The sequence below is a fragment of the Heloderma suspectum genome, chromosome 4, assembly GCF_057233095.1.
Source record: "Heloderma suspectum isolate Gila_16-S chromosome 4, 16-S_ref, whole genome shotgun sequence".
Lineage (NCBI taxonomy): Eukaryota > Metazoa > Chordata > Lepidosauria > Squamata > Helodermatidae > Heloderma > Heloderma suspectum.
In genome coordinates, this window is record NC_139461.1 from 287,931,915 (window position 1) to 287,953,135 (window position 21,221).

Genomic DNA, 21,221 nt, shown 5'->3' on the forward strand with positions numbered 1-21,221 from the left:
TTCCAGAAAGGTAGCTGTTAGTCTGTTGCAGCAAAACCAACAAAGAGTCTTGTAGGAACTTAAAGGCCAATAAATTTATAATAGGCATAAATGTTCATGGACTAGAATAGTGGATTAGACTTTATGCCATCATAAATTTGTTAGTCTTTAATATGCTACAAGACTCTATTTTCTGAAAATATTTGTGCAGCAGAGGCAGCTACCTGGGTTAGAGGGATGCAAAATGGAGATGATGATAACTTTCTTTTGTTCAACCTACATTGGTATAAAGAATATGGTATTTTAGCATCATGCAGATTCTTCACTGGGAAATTCTGAAGGTTACTATTTCTCAGCTATAGAGTGCCCAAGGGTCACTTTAAATATGACATTCTCCTATGAGGGTGTATGGAAAGCCAAATGTGGATGCGAGTGTATATATATTGTTGTGATTACATGTGACCAGAAGCTAAAGTATATAAGATATTTTTTGTGGTTTGCTTAGCACCTGATACTGTAGAATTGTTGAGGATTAGTAGTTGTGGCCTGATCTGTGCCTGGACAGGAGATCATTGAGAAATCCAGGTCTGCTGAACTTTCTAAAGGAAAGTCCGTGATACTGTTATAACAAATAAAATAATAGTACTTGTGTTGGGTGAAAGTTGTTCTGACTGTGTTTTCTAATACAGATTTCTCCCCTTGTCTATGCAGATTAGAAGTGATACATCCCAAGTCTTGGATGAGGCAATTCCACTAATTAAAGCCAAGATGATAGAAATGAACAACATCTATACAAAAGTGGATAAATTAGAGGTTTGTTATTTACATCAAGTAATGTTTGTCTAAAAGATTGTGCATTTGAAAGCTCTTCTGATTTGAAAATGTGCTTTCATTTTCTGAAGGGTTGGTACCCAGGAATTTAAAATAGGTACTGTAGCCCTGGTCGTAATACTGAAAAATTAAGCCATGTCCATGTATGGGATGGTAAATTGTATTCCACTTCATGCTATTGCTCTTTTTGTGATGCCAAAGCCCACTTTGGATAATCTTTTAGAGAACTTATAGTGGCTATGGTGAGGTCAGTGAGCCATAAAACTAAAGCATGGAACATGCAGTTTCAGAAATACGATGGTTTTGGAAATTTAACCCCCAAATCAGGCAGATTAAAACAAAACAAAACATCCGGGGTGAAGGTAGAGTGTGGTCTTTGAAACCTTCAGAGCTATCGGCTGTGAAAATACTGGCTCTTGGTTTAAATGAGACCTGTTTAGCTAGCTGCTGAGGTGTTTACAAACAGTCTACCTTCTCAGAAGTGTTAAACTACACACAAGGCCTAAAGACAGATGGGACTGTGTCCTCTTTGGAAAAGGTACAGCTGAGAAGGAGCTGGTAGCATGACTGAAGTATTGGTCAGCTGCTAAATTTGATATGTGAATGTTCTGTAGGTATGAGTGTTGTATGTGAATGGTTTTGAGTGGTGTAGATGTGTGTATATGAGTGTGTGTATCCTATATGGGGGAGTGTGTGAAAGAGCCCACTGTGAGTTAATTTACCCTCGAGGAGCTGTGGTGCATGCTGGCCACTATTATGAATATACAACCACCAACCGGGAGTTGTCAGGTTGTGTGAACCTGGTTTCGGGGGTTATTTGACGGCTAAACAACCATCGCCTAACCCTACAACAGATTGCATGATCAAACAGCCCATCATGGCATATTTAAGCCATGGTGGGTTGTGGTGTGTGCTGGCAGCCATTTTGAATATTCAAGTCATGACTGCAGTGTGTTCTGTGGTCCGAACTCAGGGGCCATGGGTTATGCAAGGGTTAAACAACCCTTGCATAACCCTAAGACAGGCCATGGTTTGTGTGAGGATTGTTTAATGGGTTTATGCTATGCAAAGTCACTGCAATTTATATTGATAAAAACTCAAGGAATCCATCTGCATTTTTTCTTGGTAGAAGGAGATTTCTGTATTATATTTGCATGTGTGTTAAAGCATTTGAGTACTATCCAGTCTGGAAAAAATAGTTTGATATTACCTGAAAGACTGAGAGGTAGGAAAGATGATGAATAGATCTGCTGCTAAAATTCACCAAACGCTAATTTCAAGCAGCATATTGCAATTCTGAAAATTGCTTCAGAATTTCTGGTGGCAACGCTAAGCATGCCTTAATGGTTATGCCATATTGTACTGCCAATGCTCTTGGTATAATTTTTCATTCTAGTTTTTAAAAGGTATTTTGGGGTGAGGGGGGCACTCATTTTCAGACTGAAGAAAATCAGTGACCAATTAATTTTAAAATAAAATAAAGAAGTTACAACATCTAGAAATCTGTGTAGCATAATACTGTTACATTGGTATATTCAGCAACATTGCTACTTAACCAGGCTTGCAATTTAATAACTGTCCTGATTGCCTTTGGCAAGTAAACCTGCAGCCAGTCAACCAAGTTCAACCTGAATGACCTTCTGGTTCATTAAGGCTGGAAAGGAGGCAACACAGTCCAGTGCACAGTCTCCATAATTGCTTTACACAGGACTGTGTCCTAGTGGCCATGTGTGGCCTCCCTTTAAAAAAAAAAGCTTATAGCTCTTAGGACCATAATTGGCACTAGAGTTTGGAAAACCAGTGCAGTGCGAAAGGTGGCTACACAGCATGGCTTCTTCCCTTTTTTATGTTTGGACTAGCATCAATCAGAAGGGGTGGGATCGGTGCAGCCCCTGTCTGCTTTGCATGTTTCATGGTTTGGTTTGGTGTGACCATTGCTCACAAAAAGCACTGTGGTTGTTGGAGAAAGCAGTAGCTGAGGAGTGACTTTCTTAATGTTAGGGTATTGAACTCAATCTCATCAGCTTTTTCTCTTCCAACATTTCTAGGCATTTGTGAAAATGGCTAGACACCATGTATCTTTCCTAGAAGAACAAGTGCTTCAAGCAGAGAAGGCTCATGCCATCTTCCCCTACACTGTCCAGAAGCTGCTTGGGTCAATAGCTATCCCTTCATTTAAAAAAGTAAGTGTGGACGTTCTTTGATGCCTGGGGGAAACATGTGTCTAAAATACCCTTCTCTTTGTCACTCAGTTCATCTAATATTGCTGTTTACTACTAATACATTGTTGTGGAATGTAACTGCACTTAAAAGAGAGTGCTTCTTTCATTCAAAGCAGGCTGTTTTTTCGGGATTGGTAGAAGGCCACTTTGAAGTCATGGGGGCTCTATTAAGAATCGCATTTTGAGGCCCCATGTTTTGGCAATCACTGAGGCTGCTCACAGTCTACATGTGCGCTTCCTACCCATCTGCATATGAAATTCAGAGAAAATGGATCTTCTGTTCCTCATACCTCTGCTAGAATTCAGGTTTACAGCACTTCCTGAACCGGGGCCTTGGATGTTCCCTCTATTCTGAATACAAAAGGATGGCTAGAATGTATGAAGGGTTAACTTATCCATATCAAGTGGTCTTGTGTGTGCACCCTATATTGAATCCCATCCTGTTCTTTAATCACCAGATATATCTCTTTCCAAGAGCAAGGATGTACAGTGCCTTGCATAAATATTAACCCCCCTTTGACTTTTCCACATTTCGTTGTGTTACAACCTGGAATTAAAATGGATTCAATTGGCATTTTTAGCATTTGATTTACACAATATACTTAACACTTTGAAGGTGCAAAGTATTTTTAATATGGCACAAAAGTTAATTAAACAACAACAAACTGGCATTTGTTGGTTGCATAAGTATTAACCCCCCTGAGTCAATACTTGGTAGAAGCACCTCTGGCAGCAATTACAGCTGTGAGTTTGGGGAGTAAGTCTCTACCAGCTTTGTGCATTTGGATCCTGCAGTTTTTGCCCATTCCTCTTTCAAAATTGCTCAAGCTCTGTCAGGTTGGATGGGGACCATTGGTGAACACGGATTCTCAATTGGATTGAGGTCTAGGCTTTGGGCCACTCTAAGTCATTCACGTTCTTGTTTTTAAACCACTCCAATGTAACTTTGACTGTGTGTTTAGTGTCATTGTGCTGCTGGAAGGTGAACCTCCACCCCAGGCCCAGGTCCCCTGCAGACTGAAACAAGTTTTCCTCTAGAATTGCCCTGTATTTGGCTCCATCCGTCTTGCCCTCAATCCTGACCAGTTTCCCAGCCCCTGCTGATGAAAAGCATCCCCACAACATGATGTTGCTACCGCCATGCTTCACTGTAGGGATGGTATTCTCAGGGCAATGAGCACTGTTGGCTGTGTGCCACACATAGGGTTCTGCAGTAAGGCCAAAAACTTCAATTTTGGTCTCATCAGACTAGAGAACCTTTTTCCAGATGTTTGCTGTGTCTCTCACATGCCTTTTGGCAAAATAAAAATGGGTTTTAATATGGGTTTTTTTCAGCAATGGCTTTATTTTTGCCACTCTTCCGTAAAGCTCAGCTTTATGGAGCATCTGGGTGATACTTGTCCCACGGACGGTTTCTCCCATCTGTGGATCTCTCCAGCTCCTTCAGATTTACCACTGGCCTCTTGGTTGCTTTTCTGATTAATGCCCTCCTTACCTGGTCACTGAGTTTCGGTAGACGGCCTTCTCTAGGCAGAGTTGCAGTTGTGCCATATTTTTTCTATTTTGTAATAATGGATTTAATGGCACTCTGGGGGATTTTAATAGTTTGGGGTTTTTTTTATAACCCAACCCTGATGGGTGCTTCTCCAGAACTTTACCCTGGACTTGTTTTGATAGCTCCTTGGTCTTCATGATACTGTTTGTTTAGATATGCTCTCCAACAAATTTTGGGGCCTTCCAGAAACAGGCTAATCCGATATCATGTGACACTCAAATTGCACACAGGTGGACTCCATTCAGCTAATTATGTGACTTCTGAAGGCAGTTGGTTACACCAGATCTCATTTAGAGGTATCACAGCAAAGGGGGTGGATTCTTGTGCAATCCAGACTTTTCCATTTTTTATTTGTCAATAATTTTGTATAACTGTATAACATAACAAAGTATGTAGATTTTTCCCCACTTTGACATTATGGGCTATTTTGTGTAGATTGGTGACAAGAAATCCTAATTAAATCCATTTTAATTCCAGGTTGTAACACAACAGAATGTGGAAAAGTCAAAGGTGAATACTTATGCAAGGGAATCTAGGAGAGAGGAAAGGAGGGAATCCAGGAGACTATTAATTATTTTATTAAGGCATTTATATCCAATCTTTCATCTAAAGAAATCCCTCAAAGCAGCTTACAAAGCAGATAAAACATAAATACAATTAAAATCAACAACAAAATTGACACATCTCAATAAATCTATTAGATAAGCAGAGCAATAGATAAAAATAGAAAACTCTTAAATACTATTAAAAGCACAGGAGAACACAACAGACTTCTCCTGGCTCCCAAAAGATAGCAATGAAGTCATGAGGTGAGTACATCTAGGAGCAGTTTCATAATTGGGATTCCATCACAAAAAAGGCCTTCTCTTTGGTAGCTATCTGCCTTATGTCATAATCTGCCTTATGTCTGAAGGCTGGGGCACTCAGAGAAGAGCCTCAGATGATTTTACTTGTCAGGCAAGTTCATACAGGAGAAGGTGGTATTTAAATAGTGAGGTTCAAGCTGTTTAACACTTTAAAGAGCTAAATCAGCACTTTGACTTGTACTTGAAAATAAACCAGAAGCCTAGTGAAGACTGTTTAGCATTGGTAATATGTTCGTAGCAGTCAGTGCTGGCAATTAGCTTGGCTGCCAGACCAGTTGAAGTACCAAACACTTTTCAGAAACAGCCTCATGTATAATGTGTTGCAGTAATATTGCCTGAATTTTATCAGGGCATGGTTAGCTGTTGCCAGGTCATCTCTGTAGCCAGATGGATTTGTAATCAAGAGTTGTCTATGGGTGAATGTGGTCTTGCTTCACTCCCTGCTTCTGTCTCATTTTTATTCTGTTGCACGCTTAAAAGCTCTGCTTTCTTTAAGAAGGCACCTTCTGGATAGATCTCTTCTAACAGTTACACATGGGAGGTATTTTCCTACAAATTAGTTTGAAAGATTTGTAGAAAGATAAAATTCAAAAGTTTTTTTCACCTTGAACTTTAAAGCAATTTGTCTGCCAAGCAAAATATTTCCAGGAGTATTAAAATCCTGTTTAATTTTCCAGAGCGCCAACATGGAGGTTAATGTAATATCTCTGCTACTGCAGGAACATTTAAAATGGTCTTGTACTTACAATTACATTGCTCAGGGCACATTCAGGCAGCAATTTAACATATTCTTAGTATAGCACCTAACACTAGAAATGCAGAAAGAAAGCAAAGTTGAGTCTCTTCAACATATAGTGACTTTTCTGTGGCTATTTTCACATGTATGGTTAAAACTGGTTTTTACTTACATAGAGCTGTAATGCAAATAGAAAATCTCTATTGTCTCTGTTTTGCATTTTTCCACATTAACAACTTTCACACATGGTATAAATAGCAGGAGAGAATCTCAAAGGTGTTTTTTATTGTCCTGTGTGAAAACCAGGCTAGGACAATTCACACATGACTGTATATCTTTTTCCCATCTGTTGATTTTCTCATCTCTTAATTATTCAGTACTTGAAGACAATCAGTTTGATTACGTCCTTTGAAACCTTTGTTTTCACCTGACATCCAATGATGTGTTAATCTGTGTGATTAAGATTAATCACACCTGCAAGTTATCACTTGATTAATGAGTGGTGAAATTCCATGTGTGAACTGGCTCAAAGTTATTAACTGCATGATGCCTGCCATCTAGGCTGCATGCAGTCTGTGTGGTAGACCCTAGCTTATGTTCACTACTGCCTGTGGTATGAATATTCTGAAATAGGCATGTGGGATGGAATCATTATCATTCTCCTCCAAAAAATACTGCCAGGATGTGCTCTCACAGGTACGTATAGTTTTGCTTTAGTGGTTCTCAAAGGGTTGTCAAAAAATATAATTAAATTCTATTTTTCTTTCTGCTTAGGGAAGTGTATGTATTTGGGGAGAAGATTGGGGATGTCTATCTGTACATTCAGGCCTAATTTCCCCCATCATGCCCTATGTGGCTTACCTTACACTAGTGTTGTAAGGATTACTGAGATAATGTGTAAAGTGCTCCGAACACATTTATTATTCTTAAAGTTAAGTGCTTTGAACATTTTAAATGTCGTATATAAGTGCTTATTATTAATCAGCAGAAAGAGGACATACAGTTAGGTGCAGTGTTGGAAGCAGATTACATTTTCATTCTGTACTTCCTCTAAGGAGCTCAAAACAGTGTAAAAGGTTTTCTCTTCCCATTTTATCCTCACAGCAACCCTGTGAGGTAGTTTAGGCTGAGGGAGCATGACTGCCCAAGGTCATCCAGTGAGCTCTGCGTCTACGTATGGATTTGAACTCTGGTCTCCTTAATCCTAGTCTGATACTCACTACACTGGTTACATACACTGCACTAGAGGTGATTAAAGGTCACCTAGGCAGTAATGGTTAGAGCAAAACCTGACTCAATTCAAGTTTGGTTTAATCTGAAACTTAGTTTTAAAGCTTTTTTGGACACTGTAATGAAGTAGAATTGAATGAGTAAAATATATTGCTGAAACCATCAGGTCATAAAAGAAACTAAATTTATGGTTGGTTTTATAGTGTATTCAATACACATGCATTCACACATGCCCAACCCTGCCAAATGTACAGCACCTCCCACCCAGCATTGGAAAAGCTAAGCATGGCTATACTACAATACGTCTTCTTTCAGAGCAGAGCGCTGCCTGCTATCTGGGCTTGTGCATGGAAGCAAAGAAAATGTAGGGAGGGGCTCTTGCCTGCTTGCAAACTCTACCAGCACAGCGACAGAGCCAAGTCCAGCCTGTCCTTGTTGTGTAGGAGGGGCTTTGTTACTTGCCGGCAGAGTCTTATGCTACTAGAAGGGTGGAGTTCTGTTTGCTCTTAAGGAAGACGCTTGAGAGTCCCACCAAGGAGCAAGACTCAGCTGGCTGTCTTACAGCACACTTAGAGGTGCCTTTTTGCAAATGGCATTAGTCCAAATATAGATCAGAGTTTGAAAACCACTGGTGTATGATGTTTTTTGTAATATCTGCAGTCCTGTAGCAACGTCACATTCTTCTTTACTTTTCTCCCCTTCTTGCTGTATATGCTTTAACTTGTCTATTAAGTTTATAATATTCAACAGGGCTCTATACAGAAATTTATAGAAAGCACTTCATAGACAATTGTGTGAACAATATTACCCTTGATGCTGATGACAAAATAATTTACTGATGGGAATAACTGATAGCTAATGTGGAAAATTCCATGGAAGTACAGAGTTGAACTTGTGACATAGTGAGCTAGAGGGCAAACTTTGTCCAGTAATATTTAAAAGAGTTGCAAAAGAAAGCTTTTCTCCTTGTCCATGAGAGGGAAGCTGACCCTACGGTTGGTTACAAATATCTTTAATAGAGTTCTTCCAACATTTCAGACTTGTAATTCCACCACATGTAGGTGGTGGGAATTCAGAATGTCAGCACAGTTCTTTAGCTATCTGGCAGAGCTGGGCTGGGTGGGGGCACTCCGTCAGCAATCAAGCTATAGATTAGGATCAAATTCCAGTAAGAAGCTCAAAATTCAGTGCACTCTGTTTGCTCAGCATCCTTAGTTCTCAGGTATAAAGGGCTCCTCCCCCGTACAGAGTGTAGTCCTTCTTGCCCCACACTCCTATATATGTCTTCCCTAGACCTTTATGTTTCTTTCACCCTCCTTCCCAAAGTTGCCTGTATCTCAACTTGCTGCCTACTATGTTCCATTTGGTTTAGCCCCAGCCTCTCCCCAGTGCCCTGGTGTTCCTTCCTCTGGCACCTTGTAGCCAATAGCATAGCACCTGTCCTATCCTTTTAATCTGTGTCGCTTTCCCATAGCAAAATCAAGTTCCGGCTTCAACTCTCACCATGAGTGTAGATATTGTGAAGGAAACAATAAGAAACAGCTGACATTTCAGTTCAACAGCTAGACTGTTTGTGAACATTCCAGACAGGATAGAAGTCTTTGGCAGTAGCTGGCTAGGGTGGGATAGGCCCTTCCACTCACAAAACAGCATTGCCGGTCTGTGACATATGGCATAAGCCTTCATGAACACTGCCCACTTCATAAGTCTGAGGCCATCTCTGAAATCTCCACTCACTATAAAAGGGACACATTTCCAAGTAATAGGTATGTTTAGCCTGTTGCAGCAACAATAGAGTCTTTTGATACCTTAAAGATCAACAAATTTATTGTGTCATAAGCTTTCATAGGCTAGAACCCATGTCAATGGGTTAATTATGATTGCATTATGATACATGTTCCCCTCTTCATCTCAGTAGACAGTTTGCTGTAGAGGGGTACACGTATTTCATGAAGAATGTCTTTTTAGGCCAGCTCTTTTACTGGTGGTGTTTATTGGTTTTATGATTTTTTGCTGTTTTATCACAACGGCTTTTTACTATATGGAATTTTATTGTTATAAGCTGCCTTGGGAGGGTTCCAGTTTCCTGAAAGGTGGCCTAGAAATATTTGAAATAAATGTAAATAATATAAATTCTGTTCCTAGAATGAGAGAACTAGGATTTGCTTTCAAAGCAACCAACTGGCATGGTTTGCCTTAGAAAACCACCTACTCAGAAAACCAGAGCATTCATTCTGATTATCATGTCCACGGTTATAATAAACATTTATAAAGAAAACCTAGGAGCAGTACAGTCTTAAATTTCTGGGTTATTTAAGTATGTGTATTTGTGTGTTTGTGGTTCTTTTATTAAAACATAGCTGACTGGTTCAATAATCACAGACTGAGCTACAGCAAAAACATAGGAAGAAATAGGAAGAATAAAATGGCGACAGTAGTTCGTCCATTTGGTAACTTCCCATCTAGATTACTGCAGTATGCTCTGCATGGGTCTGCCATTGAGAATGCAGCAACTAGATTGCTGTTGGGAACATTGTACAAAAACCATATAACATCGGTATTAAGGTAACTGTACTGGCTGCCAATATGGCTTCAGTCTGAGTTCAAGGTGCTTGACACTTAAAGCCTTAAACGGCGTGGGGCCATAATACCTAATAATGCCTCTCCCTGTATACACTTGTCTGAGTATTAAGATCTGCTGAAGGGCCGTTCCCCTGTTTCCCACTGTTGGAGCTATATGGTGATGCAAGATAGGTTCTTCTCAGTTGTGGCATCCACATTATTGAATGCCCTTCCCCCAGAGACTCAGCTGGTGCCAATGCTGTCTTCATTTTGGTGCCAAGTTAAGACCTGGCTATTCTTCCAAGTTTGGGGGTCTTAGTCACCATAGCTTGGTTTTGCCTCACAGTTGCTGATTTTCTATTGGGAGTGGGGACGCTGCTGCTGTTGTGGTTTTATGATTTGATGTCAAATTGTTTTTATTGACAATTTTTATTTTATTGTATTCATCTGCAAGACCTTTCGATATAGGGTAGGTTACAAATATTTTAATAATACATGAATAAACAAATAGCTTTTCAAAAATTCCTTTAATACAGTTGCTCTTTTTAGTATAACACTAATTAAAATGTTGTGCCTAACAATGCTTTGCCAATAAGGCAGTATCTCTTAATCTTATGTAGAGGTGTTACAACATGTCATCAACATCCTTAAAATCTATAGCTAATGTTGTCCGTCAATGATAAGGAAAGTGGAGAAAACAAACCAGAAGGGTAAGTGCGGGACGAACTTTTTCAGTATTTGTTGTCAGTCACGGCTATATAGAAAGGGCACGCCTTGTTAGGAACACTTTTAGAATCAGTCTAAATATCTGCAGTTATGTATAACTCCTTGGCTAGAATGTGTTTGGGTTCCCCTTCATCTCTACTTCTCCCAGAATAAGCAGTAGGATCTAGAAAGTTTATGCAAGTTTTCCTGAATCTTGAAACATGGTATATAGTTGTCGTCCTCTCCCATAGCAGTTTCATGATTGCGTAGTTCAAACACCACATATTTTCTCTCCAAATTGACTTTATTTCTCCATTGTCATTGTAATAAATGCTATGACAGCAAAAAGTAGGTAAACCTGTTGAAAGATCATTGTAAACACTGCCCCTTGAGTCCCTAGCTACTTTTAAAGAAAGCAGCTTGAATCTGTTTGAGCGGTATTGTGGGGGAACCATGGGTTGTATCCAGTGTTAGCCTTACTTAAGTCCCATTTATTTCAGTGGGCCTAGTCTAAGAAGGACTAACGTTGTACACAACCCTATTTATTTTGAAAGCCCGAAGCATAGGGGGCTGCTCCTGATACCTTTCTCATGCAGAAAATGAGAAGCAAGAGTAGACAGTGTTGCCACTTTCTGGCAGGAAAAGCAGAGCATGGGGAAAGAATAGAGGAAAAGAGGGTGGGCTAGTGGAGTGCAGTAGTGTGGACAAAGTCTAGAAGGTGCTGCATGCACAACCTGTCCAGAGTTACGTTTTTTTCCTCCAAAATGGAGTGACACTTCAACCATGCAAGTAGTGCAATTTAGAAAACAAACAAACATGAGGGTTTGAGGGCTCTTTAAGTGTGTTTGCAGACAGCTAGTAAGGTTTACATATTCATGGTAGAAGGTGCTCCTATCTCACTGCTGATGTCTTGCAAACGTTTCTGGGTAAATATTTTAGGATGCAGTGCAGGCTATATGGTGAGTTAGAAGGCGCATGCTTTATTGATGAGGCATATTTTGCACTAGCTGAGAATGGATACTGTGACAGGATACATCATGATGCTACAGTGTGATTTCAGTGTATGTCTTCCCTGGGTCTTTACCATGAAGGTCCATTTTACTTTGGAACTTTCAGCACTTCACTTCCTTTCATTCTCAAAATACAGCAGCTTAGTGTTGCTTGCTATCTGTTCATAATTTGTATGGATTTTTCATATTTGGGGAGCTCTGTTCATAATAAGTAGAAACCTTTTTGTTTTTATTTTAGTGAAGGAATAATTGTATATCTGAACAAAATCTATGATGCTCTTCAGTTTCTAATGTATGTATTTTGGGTGGGTTTCTCCAGGTGGCAACAGCAAGTTTTTTCTTTAATATAACATGCTATGCATACAATACATGTGTTTGGTTTGTCAACCTCGCTTTGGGGTTGTGCTTAGGCTAATAAGGGCCTGTAATGACCATCTGGAATTAGTGACCTATTTCCAAGTTCATATTTAATAATTAAAAAAACACTGGTTTCAGTAAGTAATTGTGATTATAATGTTGTTGCAATAATCCTCTTGATGTGTTTCTCATATTGCCTTTTGATGCAGCTGGATTGTCAATAATTTTCCAAGTTAAAAGGTTAAAAGGTAGCACCTTGCAGCAGTTTCCATAGGTATGGATCACCTGATCCTATGGATCACCTGAGCCTATGCTCAGTTTTGTCCCTCAGTTTTGCTGGCATCATTGCTGCACACAGCACTCTTGAAGTTCTGGCCACTTGCCAACAGGAGCTTGTCAATGCCTGGTTACAGGCAAGTGTCAGAGATGTGACTCTAGCTTACATGCAAAGGAGGAGGCTTACAGAAGCAGTCTTGAGCAATGCTGGAAACCTCAAGAAGGAGAAGTAGGAGCAAGAGGCCCTAATGTGTCATCTTGTTGTTGTTTATTCGTTCAGTCGCTTCTGACTCTTCGTGACTTCATGGACCAGCCCACACCAGAGCTTCCCGTCGGCCGTCGCCACCCCCAGCTGCCCCAAGGTCGAGTCCGTCACCTCCAGAATATCATCCATCCACCTTGCCCTTGGTCGGCCCCTCTTCCTTTTGCCTTCCACTTTCCCTAGCATCAGCTAAGATACCAAGATGACTTGGTATCCCCATACCACCAAGAACTTGCCACAATTTGTTATGATACACACAGTCAAAGGCTTTAGAGTAGTCAATAAAACAGAAATAGATGTTTTTCTGAAACTCCCTGGCTTTCTCCATTATCCAGCGGATATTGGCAATTTGGTCTCGAGTTCCTCTGCCTTTTCTAAACCCAGCTTGTACATCTGGCAGTTCTCTTTCCATGAATTGCTGGAGTCTGCCTTGCAAGATCTTGAGCATTACCTTACTGGCATGAAATAAGTGCCACTGTTCAATAGTTTGAACATTCTTTAGTGTTTCCCTTTTTTGGTATGGGGATATCAGTTTATTTTTTCCAATCTGGTGGCCATTCTTGTGTTTTCCAAATTTGCTGGCATATGGCATGCATCACCTTGACAGCATCATCTTGCAAGATTTTAAACAGTTCAGCTGGGATACCGTCATCTCCTGCTGCCTTGTTATTAGCAATGCTTCTTAAGGCCCATTCAACCTCACTCTTCAGGATGCTGGCTCTAACTCACTGACCACACCGTCAAATCTATCCCCGATATTATTATCCTTTCTATACAGATCTTCCGTATATTCTTGCGACCTTTTCTTGATCTCTTCTGCTTCTGTTAGGTCCTTGCCATCGTTGTTTTTGATCATACCCATTTTTGCCTGGAATTTACCTCCGATGTTTCTAATTTTCTGGAAGAGGTCTCTTGTCCGTCCTATTCTATTATCTTCTTCCACTTCCGCACATTGCTTGTTTAAAAATAATTCCTTATCTCTTCTGGCTAACCTCTGGAATTTTGCATTTAATTGGGCATATCTCCCCCTTTCACTGTTGCCTTTTGCTTTCCTTCTTTCTTGGGCTACTTCCAGTGTCTCAGCAGACAGCCATCTTGCCTTCTTGGTTTTCTTTTTCTTTGGACGTTTTTTGTTGCCACCTCCTGAACAATGTTGCGAACTTCTGTCCATAGTTCTTCCGGGACCCTATCTACTAAATCTAGTCCTTTAAATCTATTCTTCACCTCCACTGCATATTCATTAGGAATATTAGTGAGCTCATATGTAACTGATCTGTGGGTCTTCCCTATTCTCTTTAGTCTGATTCTAAATTGTGCAATAAGAAGTTCATGATCTGAACTACTGTCAGCTCCAGGTCTTGTTTTTACTGACTGTATAGATGTCCGCCTCCTTTGGCTGCAAAGGATGTAGTCAATCTGATTTCGGTGTCGACCATCTGGTGAAGTCCATGTATAAAGTCGTCTTTTAGGTTGTTGGAAGAGAGTGTTTGTTATGTACAGTGAGTTGTCTTGACAAAATTCTTTCAACCTATGTCCCGCTTCATTTTGTTCCATTTTTTTTTTTTACATTTTCCCATTGATTTGCATTGGAAAACAGAAACGGCCTAACTTTTTTCTTTTAAATTATAAAAATACATGACATTTGGAGACCTGGTAGCCCCCATGAAGCTGATTGAAGCTGCCAATTTTCAGGCAGTTAGGTCCAGTGGCTTTTATGCTAGTCACAGGTAAAATTTGCTATTTTCAAGAAAATCTGTCAAAGCAAAGAGCTATATTTTTTTTTTTTGTGCTTCTACATACATGCATGGAATTTGGGGACCTGGCAGCTCCTATGGAGCTGACTGAACCTGTCAAATTTCAGACAGTTAGGTCCAGTGGCTTTTGTGCTAGCCATGTGTAAATTTTCCTTTTCTCAAAGACTAAAACAAAAAGTAAAAACTGCCAAGCTACACAGGGGATTAGAAATCCTAATCAGAAGGTATTTAAGGTGACATTAGGATGTCACTACCCTAATCTCTGGTGTAGGTTTTTTTGGGGTGCAAAAAACCTCTCTCCCCCTACTTTTCTGCTCTTACATGTTGGGAGCTTGCTTGCAATGAAATTTTGAAGAGGGAGAAGGGAGGGAAGAAAGAGCTTCATGTGAAATACTGGTATTTCACACAGCACCTGATTTTACTGCTGCAAAGTGGAACCTTTGCTTTCTGCAGAAGTTTAGTAGCTTTAGTACAGCAAAGGATCCAATCAGCCTCCACAAACTTCTTTCTCCCACTCCACTTTAATTTCTCCTAAATAGCTGTACTACTTAAATTACTTCAAAAGGAGGGTTAGGACTATGTGGCATCATGATCGAGGAACTACTAAGGCTTTTATACAGGTTCTACAGTTTTAAAAAAGCTAGAAAAAGCCATCAGCCACCTCATCTCATAAAGTTCATTTAAGTACATGCAATCCTTAAAAACCCTCCACAGCCCCCTAAATTCCTCTGAAGTACTACCTCTCTGAAAGAAGCCACTTGGCTTAGGGAATTCCCCCGCCCCCCGGCTGCATTTCCAGTCACCATTCTTCTTTTATTCTTCCCTCCCCTATCCTGATCTTTCTTTCTCTTCTTTATTCCACCCAGAGCATATCTTGAGGAATTCTTAAAGAGAATTCTCTTTGGTGGGCAAGAGAAGTTCTGAACTGTATTTGACTTTATACAAACAGACAAGAGGGTTGGGTTTTCTCCTTCTCACTCAAGTCTTTGAGAAGAATGGATTCACATGGTTGCAGAGAAACAAATCTGGGGCTGTTTTGTTTGTCAGTTGCCATTATCCAGCAATAGGAAGGGCTGTAGCTCAGTGGTAGAGCACATGCTTGGCATGCAGAAGGTCCTGGGTTCAATCCCTAGCATCTCCAGGTATAGCTAGGAAAGAATCCTGCCTGAAACCCTGGAGAGCCGCTGCTGCCAGTCAGTGTCATCAATACTACGGTAGATGGACCCAGGGTCTGAGTCAGTATAAGGCAGCTTCCTATGTTCCTATGAACAGAAAGCTTAAATAAAAATAGGAGGTTTTGGTTTGCTTTTTAAGTGGAGGGAAGATAAATACTGCTCATTTATACAAACCTATGTATGCCTACTATGAAGCCCCATTATTTTTAATGCGGCTTCAGTAAAAACAAGACCTGGAGCTGATTGTGGCTCAGATCATGAGCTTCTTGTTGCAAAATTTCGGCTTAAATTGAAGAACGTAGGGAAAACCACTAAACCATTCAGGTATGACCTAAATCATATCCCTTATGAATATACAGTGGAGGTGAGGAATAGATTTCAGGGATTAGACCTGATAGACAGAGTGCCTGAGGAACTATGGACAGAGGTCCGTAACATTGTTCAGGAGGCAGCAACGAAATCCATACCAAAGAAAAAGAAATGCAAGAAAGCAAAGTGGCTGTCTGAGGAGGCTTTACAAGTAGCTGACGAAAGAAGGGAAGCGAAAAGCAAGGGAGAAAGGGGAAGATATATCCAACTGAATGCAGAGTTCCAGAGAATAGCAAGGAAAGACAAGAAGGCCTTCTTAAATGAACAATGCAAAGAAATCGAGGAAAACAACAGAATGGGAAAGACTAGAGATCTCTTCAAGAAAATCGGAGATCTCAAGGGAACGTTTTGTGCAAAGACGGGCATGATAAAGGACCAAGAAGGCAGGGACCTAACAGAAGAAGATGAGATTAAGAAGAGGTGGAAAGAATACACAGAAGAACTATACAGGAAAGATCTGAATGTCCCTGATAGCCATGATAGTGCGGTCACTGAACCTGAGCTGGACATACTAGAGAGTGAAGTCAAGCGGGCCTTAGGAAGCATTACTAACAACAAAGCTAGCGGAGATGACAGTATTCCAGCTGAGCTATTTAAAATCCTAAAAGATGATGCTGTTAAAGTGCTGCATTCAATATGCCAACAAATTTGGAACACTCAACAATGGCCGCAAGACTGGGAAAGGTCAGTTTACATTCCAATTCCAAAGAAGGGCAACGCCAAAGAGTGTTCAAACTACCGCACAACTGCGCTCATTTCACATGCCAGCAAGGTGACGCTCAAAATCCTACAAGCTAGACTTCAGCAGTATGCGAACCGAGAACTACCGGAAGTACAAGCTGGGTTTCGAAGAGGCAGAGGAACTAGAAATCAAATCGCCAACATTCGCTGGATCATGGAGAAAGCAAGAGAATTCCAGAAAAATGTCTATTTCTGCTTCATTGACTACGTTAAAGCCTTTGATTGTGTGGATCACAACAAACTGTGGCAAATTCTGAAAGAGATGGGAATACCAGACCACCTTACCTGTCTCCTGAGAAACCTGTACGAGGGTCAAGAAGCAACAGTCAGAACCAGACATGGAACAACCGAGTGGTTCAAAATTGGGAAAGGAGTACGACAAGGCTGCATATTGTCACCCTGCTTATTTAACTTATATGCAGAGTACATCATGAGAAACGCCGGGTTGGATGAATCACAGGTCGGAATTAAGATTGCCGGGAGAATTATCAACAATGTCCGATATGCAGACGATACCACCCTAATGGCAGAAAGCAAAGAGGATCTCAAGAGCCTCTTGTTGAGGGTGAAAGTGGAGAGTGCAAAAGCTGGTTTGAAACTCAACATTAAAAAAAACAAAGATTATGGCATCTGGCCCCATCACTTCCTGGCATTTAGAAGGGGAAGAAATGGAAGCAGTGACAGATTTTACTTTCTTGGGCTCCAAGATCACCGCAGACAGTGACTGTAGCCATGAAATTAAAAGACGCTTGCTCCTTGGGAGGAAAGCTATGGCAAACCTAGACAGCATAGTAAGAAGCAGAGACATCACCTTGCCGACAAAGGTCTGTCTAATCAAAGCTATAGTTTTCCCAGTAGTAATGTATGGCTGTGAGAGCTGGACTATAAGGAAGGCTGAGCGCCGAAGAATGGATGCTTTCGAACTGTGGTGCTGGAGAAGACTCTTACGAGTCCCCTGGACTGCAAGGAGGTCCAATCAGTCAATCCTAAAGGAAATCAACCCTGAGTGCTCATTGGAAGGACAGATACTGAAGCTGAAATATTTTGGCCACCTAATGCGAAGAGAAAACTCTCTAGAAAAGACCCTGATGCTGGGAAAGACTGAAGGCAAAAGGAGAAGGGGACGGCAGAGGATGAGATGGCTAGATAGCATCACCGATGCAATGAATATGAACTTGAGCACGCTCCGGGAGAGAGCGGAGGACAGGAATGCTTAATTCTAATTAATGAGACTTAATTAATGTCTAGATTCAGTTTCCTCTATTCAGCTTAATTCATTTGGTCCGAACTTCCAATCACTGGTTAAGGACAGAAATGGTCGCACCTGGAGCTTTAGTTAACAAGCTATAGAGACTAACATATTGGCAACATCTAAAAGGAGAGATTCACAAGACCCTACCCCTCAGTGGTTCCCAGTCACATGTCTAGAATCTTCTCCTTCCTACTCTGCAGAATGATTTAGTGGAGAACATGAATGGAAAGCAGTTTAGGTCCACCATTTACTGCCCTGTGAAACTGCAATTTACTGCTAGCTTCTCCCTTGCCATTCAAAACTGGAATGGAGGAGGGGTTGAAAAAAGCTTGGTGACTGAAATATAGGTCTGGGTGGCAGCTAAGGAGTAGGACCACACAAATATGAGCTGTTCCAATATTAAAACATTATGTCAAGAAGCCTGCCACTTATGGCTTTTAATGATGCAATGTCTGATTAAGGAGACTCATCAGAAGTGCCTCCAATTATTTAGTGGCAGGTTGTTAAAAGCTCCTCTGTAGATGACACATTATATAAGATAATAAGGAGATAAGGAATTATTTTTAAACAAGCAATGCGCGGAAGCCGAAGAAGATAATAGAATAGGACGGACAAGAGACCTCTTCCAGAAAATTAGAAACATCGGAGGTAAATTCCAGGCAAAAATGGGTATGATCAAAAACAACGATGGCAAGGACCTAACAGAAGCAGAAGAGATCAAGAAAAGGTGGCAAGAATATACGGAAGATCTGTATAGAAAGGATAATAATATCGGGGATAGATTTGACGGTGTGGTCAGTGAGCTAGGGCCAGCATCCTGAAGACTGAGGTTGAGGTTCTTGGTGGTATGGGGATACCAAGTCATCTTGGTATCTTAGCTGATGCTAGGGAAAGTGGAAGGCAAAAGGAAGAGGGGCCAACCAAGGGCAAGGTGGATGGATGATATTCTGGAGGTGACGTGCTCGACCTTGGGGGAGCTGGGGGTGGCGACGGCCGACAGGAAGCTCTGGCGTGGGCTGGTCCATGAAGTCAAGAAGAGTTGGAAGTGAATGAACGAATAAACAACACAACAAAAAAATGGCAATTAGGACAGTTCAAAAGAGCCGGGCCCCATGCCCAGGTAGGCTGTTTTCTAACAACACCCTTGGTCTCAACAGTATGATAGCAAACAGTATATGCATTTTCTTTACAAGAGTATTCATTGTCCTTACAATAATAGGTTTAAGTTAATATTTAAAAATATATGAATGGCAGTTGTCAGGAGCTTTGTCATTCTTGGCAATGGTTTGTCTTAGAAATTTTCAGGATTAGATATCAGATTTGAAAAATAAAATAGTATCTTTATGTTAATATTATAACTTTCTCCTAGCCCTGCAGCTGATCATCTCAGTAGTTATTGTGCCTTCCAAATGACTTGCTGGAGTGTAACACTAATTCATTTTTGGCATAGGGGAGTGCCTTATGAATTCCATTGTCAGGCCTGCCCTGTGCTGCACTGAAATACATGAACTGTATCTGCAACAACAAAGAGGCATAACTGGTTCCAGAGAAAGTAGGCGGGGAGTCTCCTGCCTTTTCCTGTGTCCCTTTATAGCTACTGCTGTTGGGACTGCAGCGTGACGGTGTCTACTGCAGCACTATTGACTAAGTGTCTGCATGGCATATGTTCCAGTCATGAACAGGCATACTTACTGGGGGAGGAATTACTTCCTTGATCTGAATCAAGGCAGTTGCCATTGTTAAATAGTTAAATCTGTAGATGGCTTCTGGTTGCATTTACCTTCCAAGATTAGGTCCTGATGCATGAGGAGCTTGCTCTGCTGTATTTAAACTGCAACAGTAATAACGAAAATTGTTTGCCCTCAGTTAACGTAATTTGCTCTGTCCTAATTTACTTAACATCATTAGGATATTCCTTGCTATTTTGCTTTCTCCCTTCATCCCATTTCTTTTTCTTACAGATATTTGATCGTTTATCTGCTAGTCAAAAGATTTATATTCTCAGAATCATTTCTTAGGTCTGGTTTTCTAGCTCTGTTTTCCCCACTTTGTTGTCAGTTGTTACAGGTCCCATATGAGGTCAATTCTTTCCCCTCCTTTTCCCAGTTGTTTGTTTTATAGTTTAGGGGAGAGAGACAAGCTCTTGTCAATTCAAGAAAAGGAAGTGCTTCTTCACATAGCATATAGTTAGGCTATGGAATTCACTGCCACAAGATGTGCTGATGGACACTACCTTAGATGACTTTAAAAGGGGGTTAGACATATTATGGAAGTATATCAGTGGTTACAAATCATGATGACTAGATATTATCTCCAGGTTCAGAAGCAGTGTACTTCTAAATTACCAGTTCCTAAATAAGAAAACTGGGAGAAGGCTATTGACCTCATGTCCTGCATGTGGGCTTCTCATAAGCATCTGGTTGGCTAGTGTGTGAGACAGGATGCTGATTTACATAGGCCTTTGATCTGATCTAATAGTGCTGTTCCTCTGCTCTTATATTCAAGGATCTGAATGGACTTGTGGCAAGAGTGTAGAGAAATTTGTGAGACCTTACTTAAAAAAAAAAAAAGTAAACAGAATAATTAAATAGTTTGGCAGTTTTATGGGGTTTTCCCCTTTTTAAATGTAACTGTTTAAGTATTTTAACTTAATGTACTTTTTAAATACAAAAGACAGTTAATCTCTGGAACTCATTGGTACGGGATGCTGTACCTATGAATAATATAACAGTATTCAGGAAAGGCTTAGACCTAATAAAAAATTAGAACAATTATCATACTAATAATATAGGTCTTTCAAGACCAAATATTTTGTCAGAGTTCCCTCTTACATGTCTGGCACCTGGCATAACTTGTAAATATGTGGGAGTGAAAAATATGAGACAGCTGTGAAGCACATGAATGCTCAAAGTTCTGTATTAATAACAGTAAAGAATTACTTGATTTCTTTTCCATGCCTACCACTTTAGGATCCAGAATTTGGAGCTAAATGAGCCATTGATTTTCCTGTAAAGATAACCCCTTAGGTGATCATTACTTTGCATTTTAATTTTTGAGGGGAAGCTTGCAGCCATAATGAAAGCTAATAGATGTGTAGAATTTTAGGAACTTCCACCCAGAATGCATCCTTGAGAGACATATCTCCTGATAATCTTTTTTGTCTGGAAAGGGCAATAGTACCGTTTTTTTTTTTTTAGATTAGTGGGACATAGCATAAAGAAAGTATTCTAAATAAGTCAGCAAATAAACATACTCCCTTCCTGGGTATATTGGAGCAAATTCATATGGATTGTATAGCTCTGTTTCTAGCTAGAATTTCACTTCAGCCCTGCGTCATGG

At 40.5% G+C, this 21,221-nt stretch overlaps 1 protein-coding gene across 1 annotated transcript in view; it reads left to right on the forward strand.

The window, feature by feature from the left end:
• Positions 1-21,221, forward strand: part of BCAS4 (breast carcinoma amplified sequence 4) — a 76,553-nt gene that overhangs the window by 24,395 nt on the left and 30,937 nt on the right. Inside the window, exons 3-4 of the mRNA XM_084854153.1 lie at positions 691-792; positions 2,859-2,993. Of these exons, the coding sequence (XP_084710279.1) occupies positions 691-792; positions 2,859-2,993 (237 nt within the window). The remainder of the gene's footprint in view (positions 1-690; positions 793-2,858; positions 2,994-21,221) is intronic.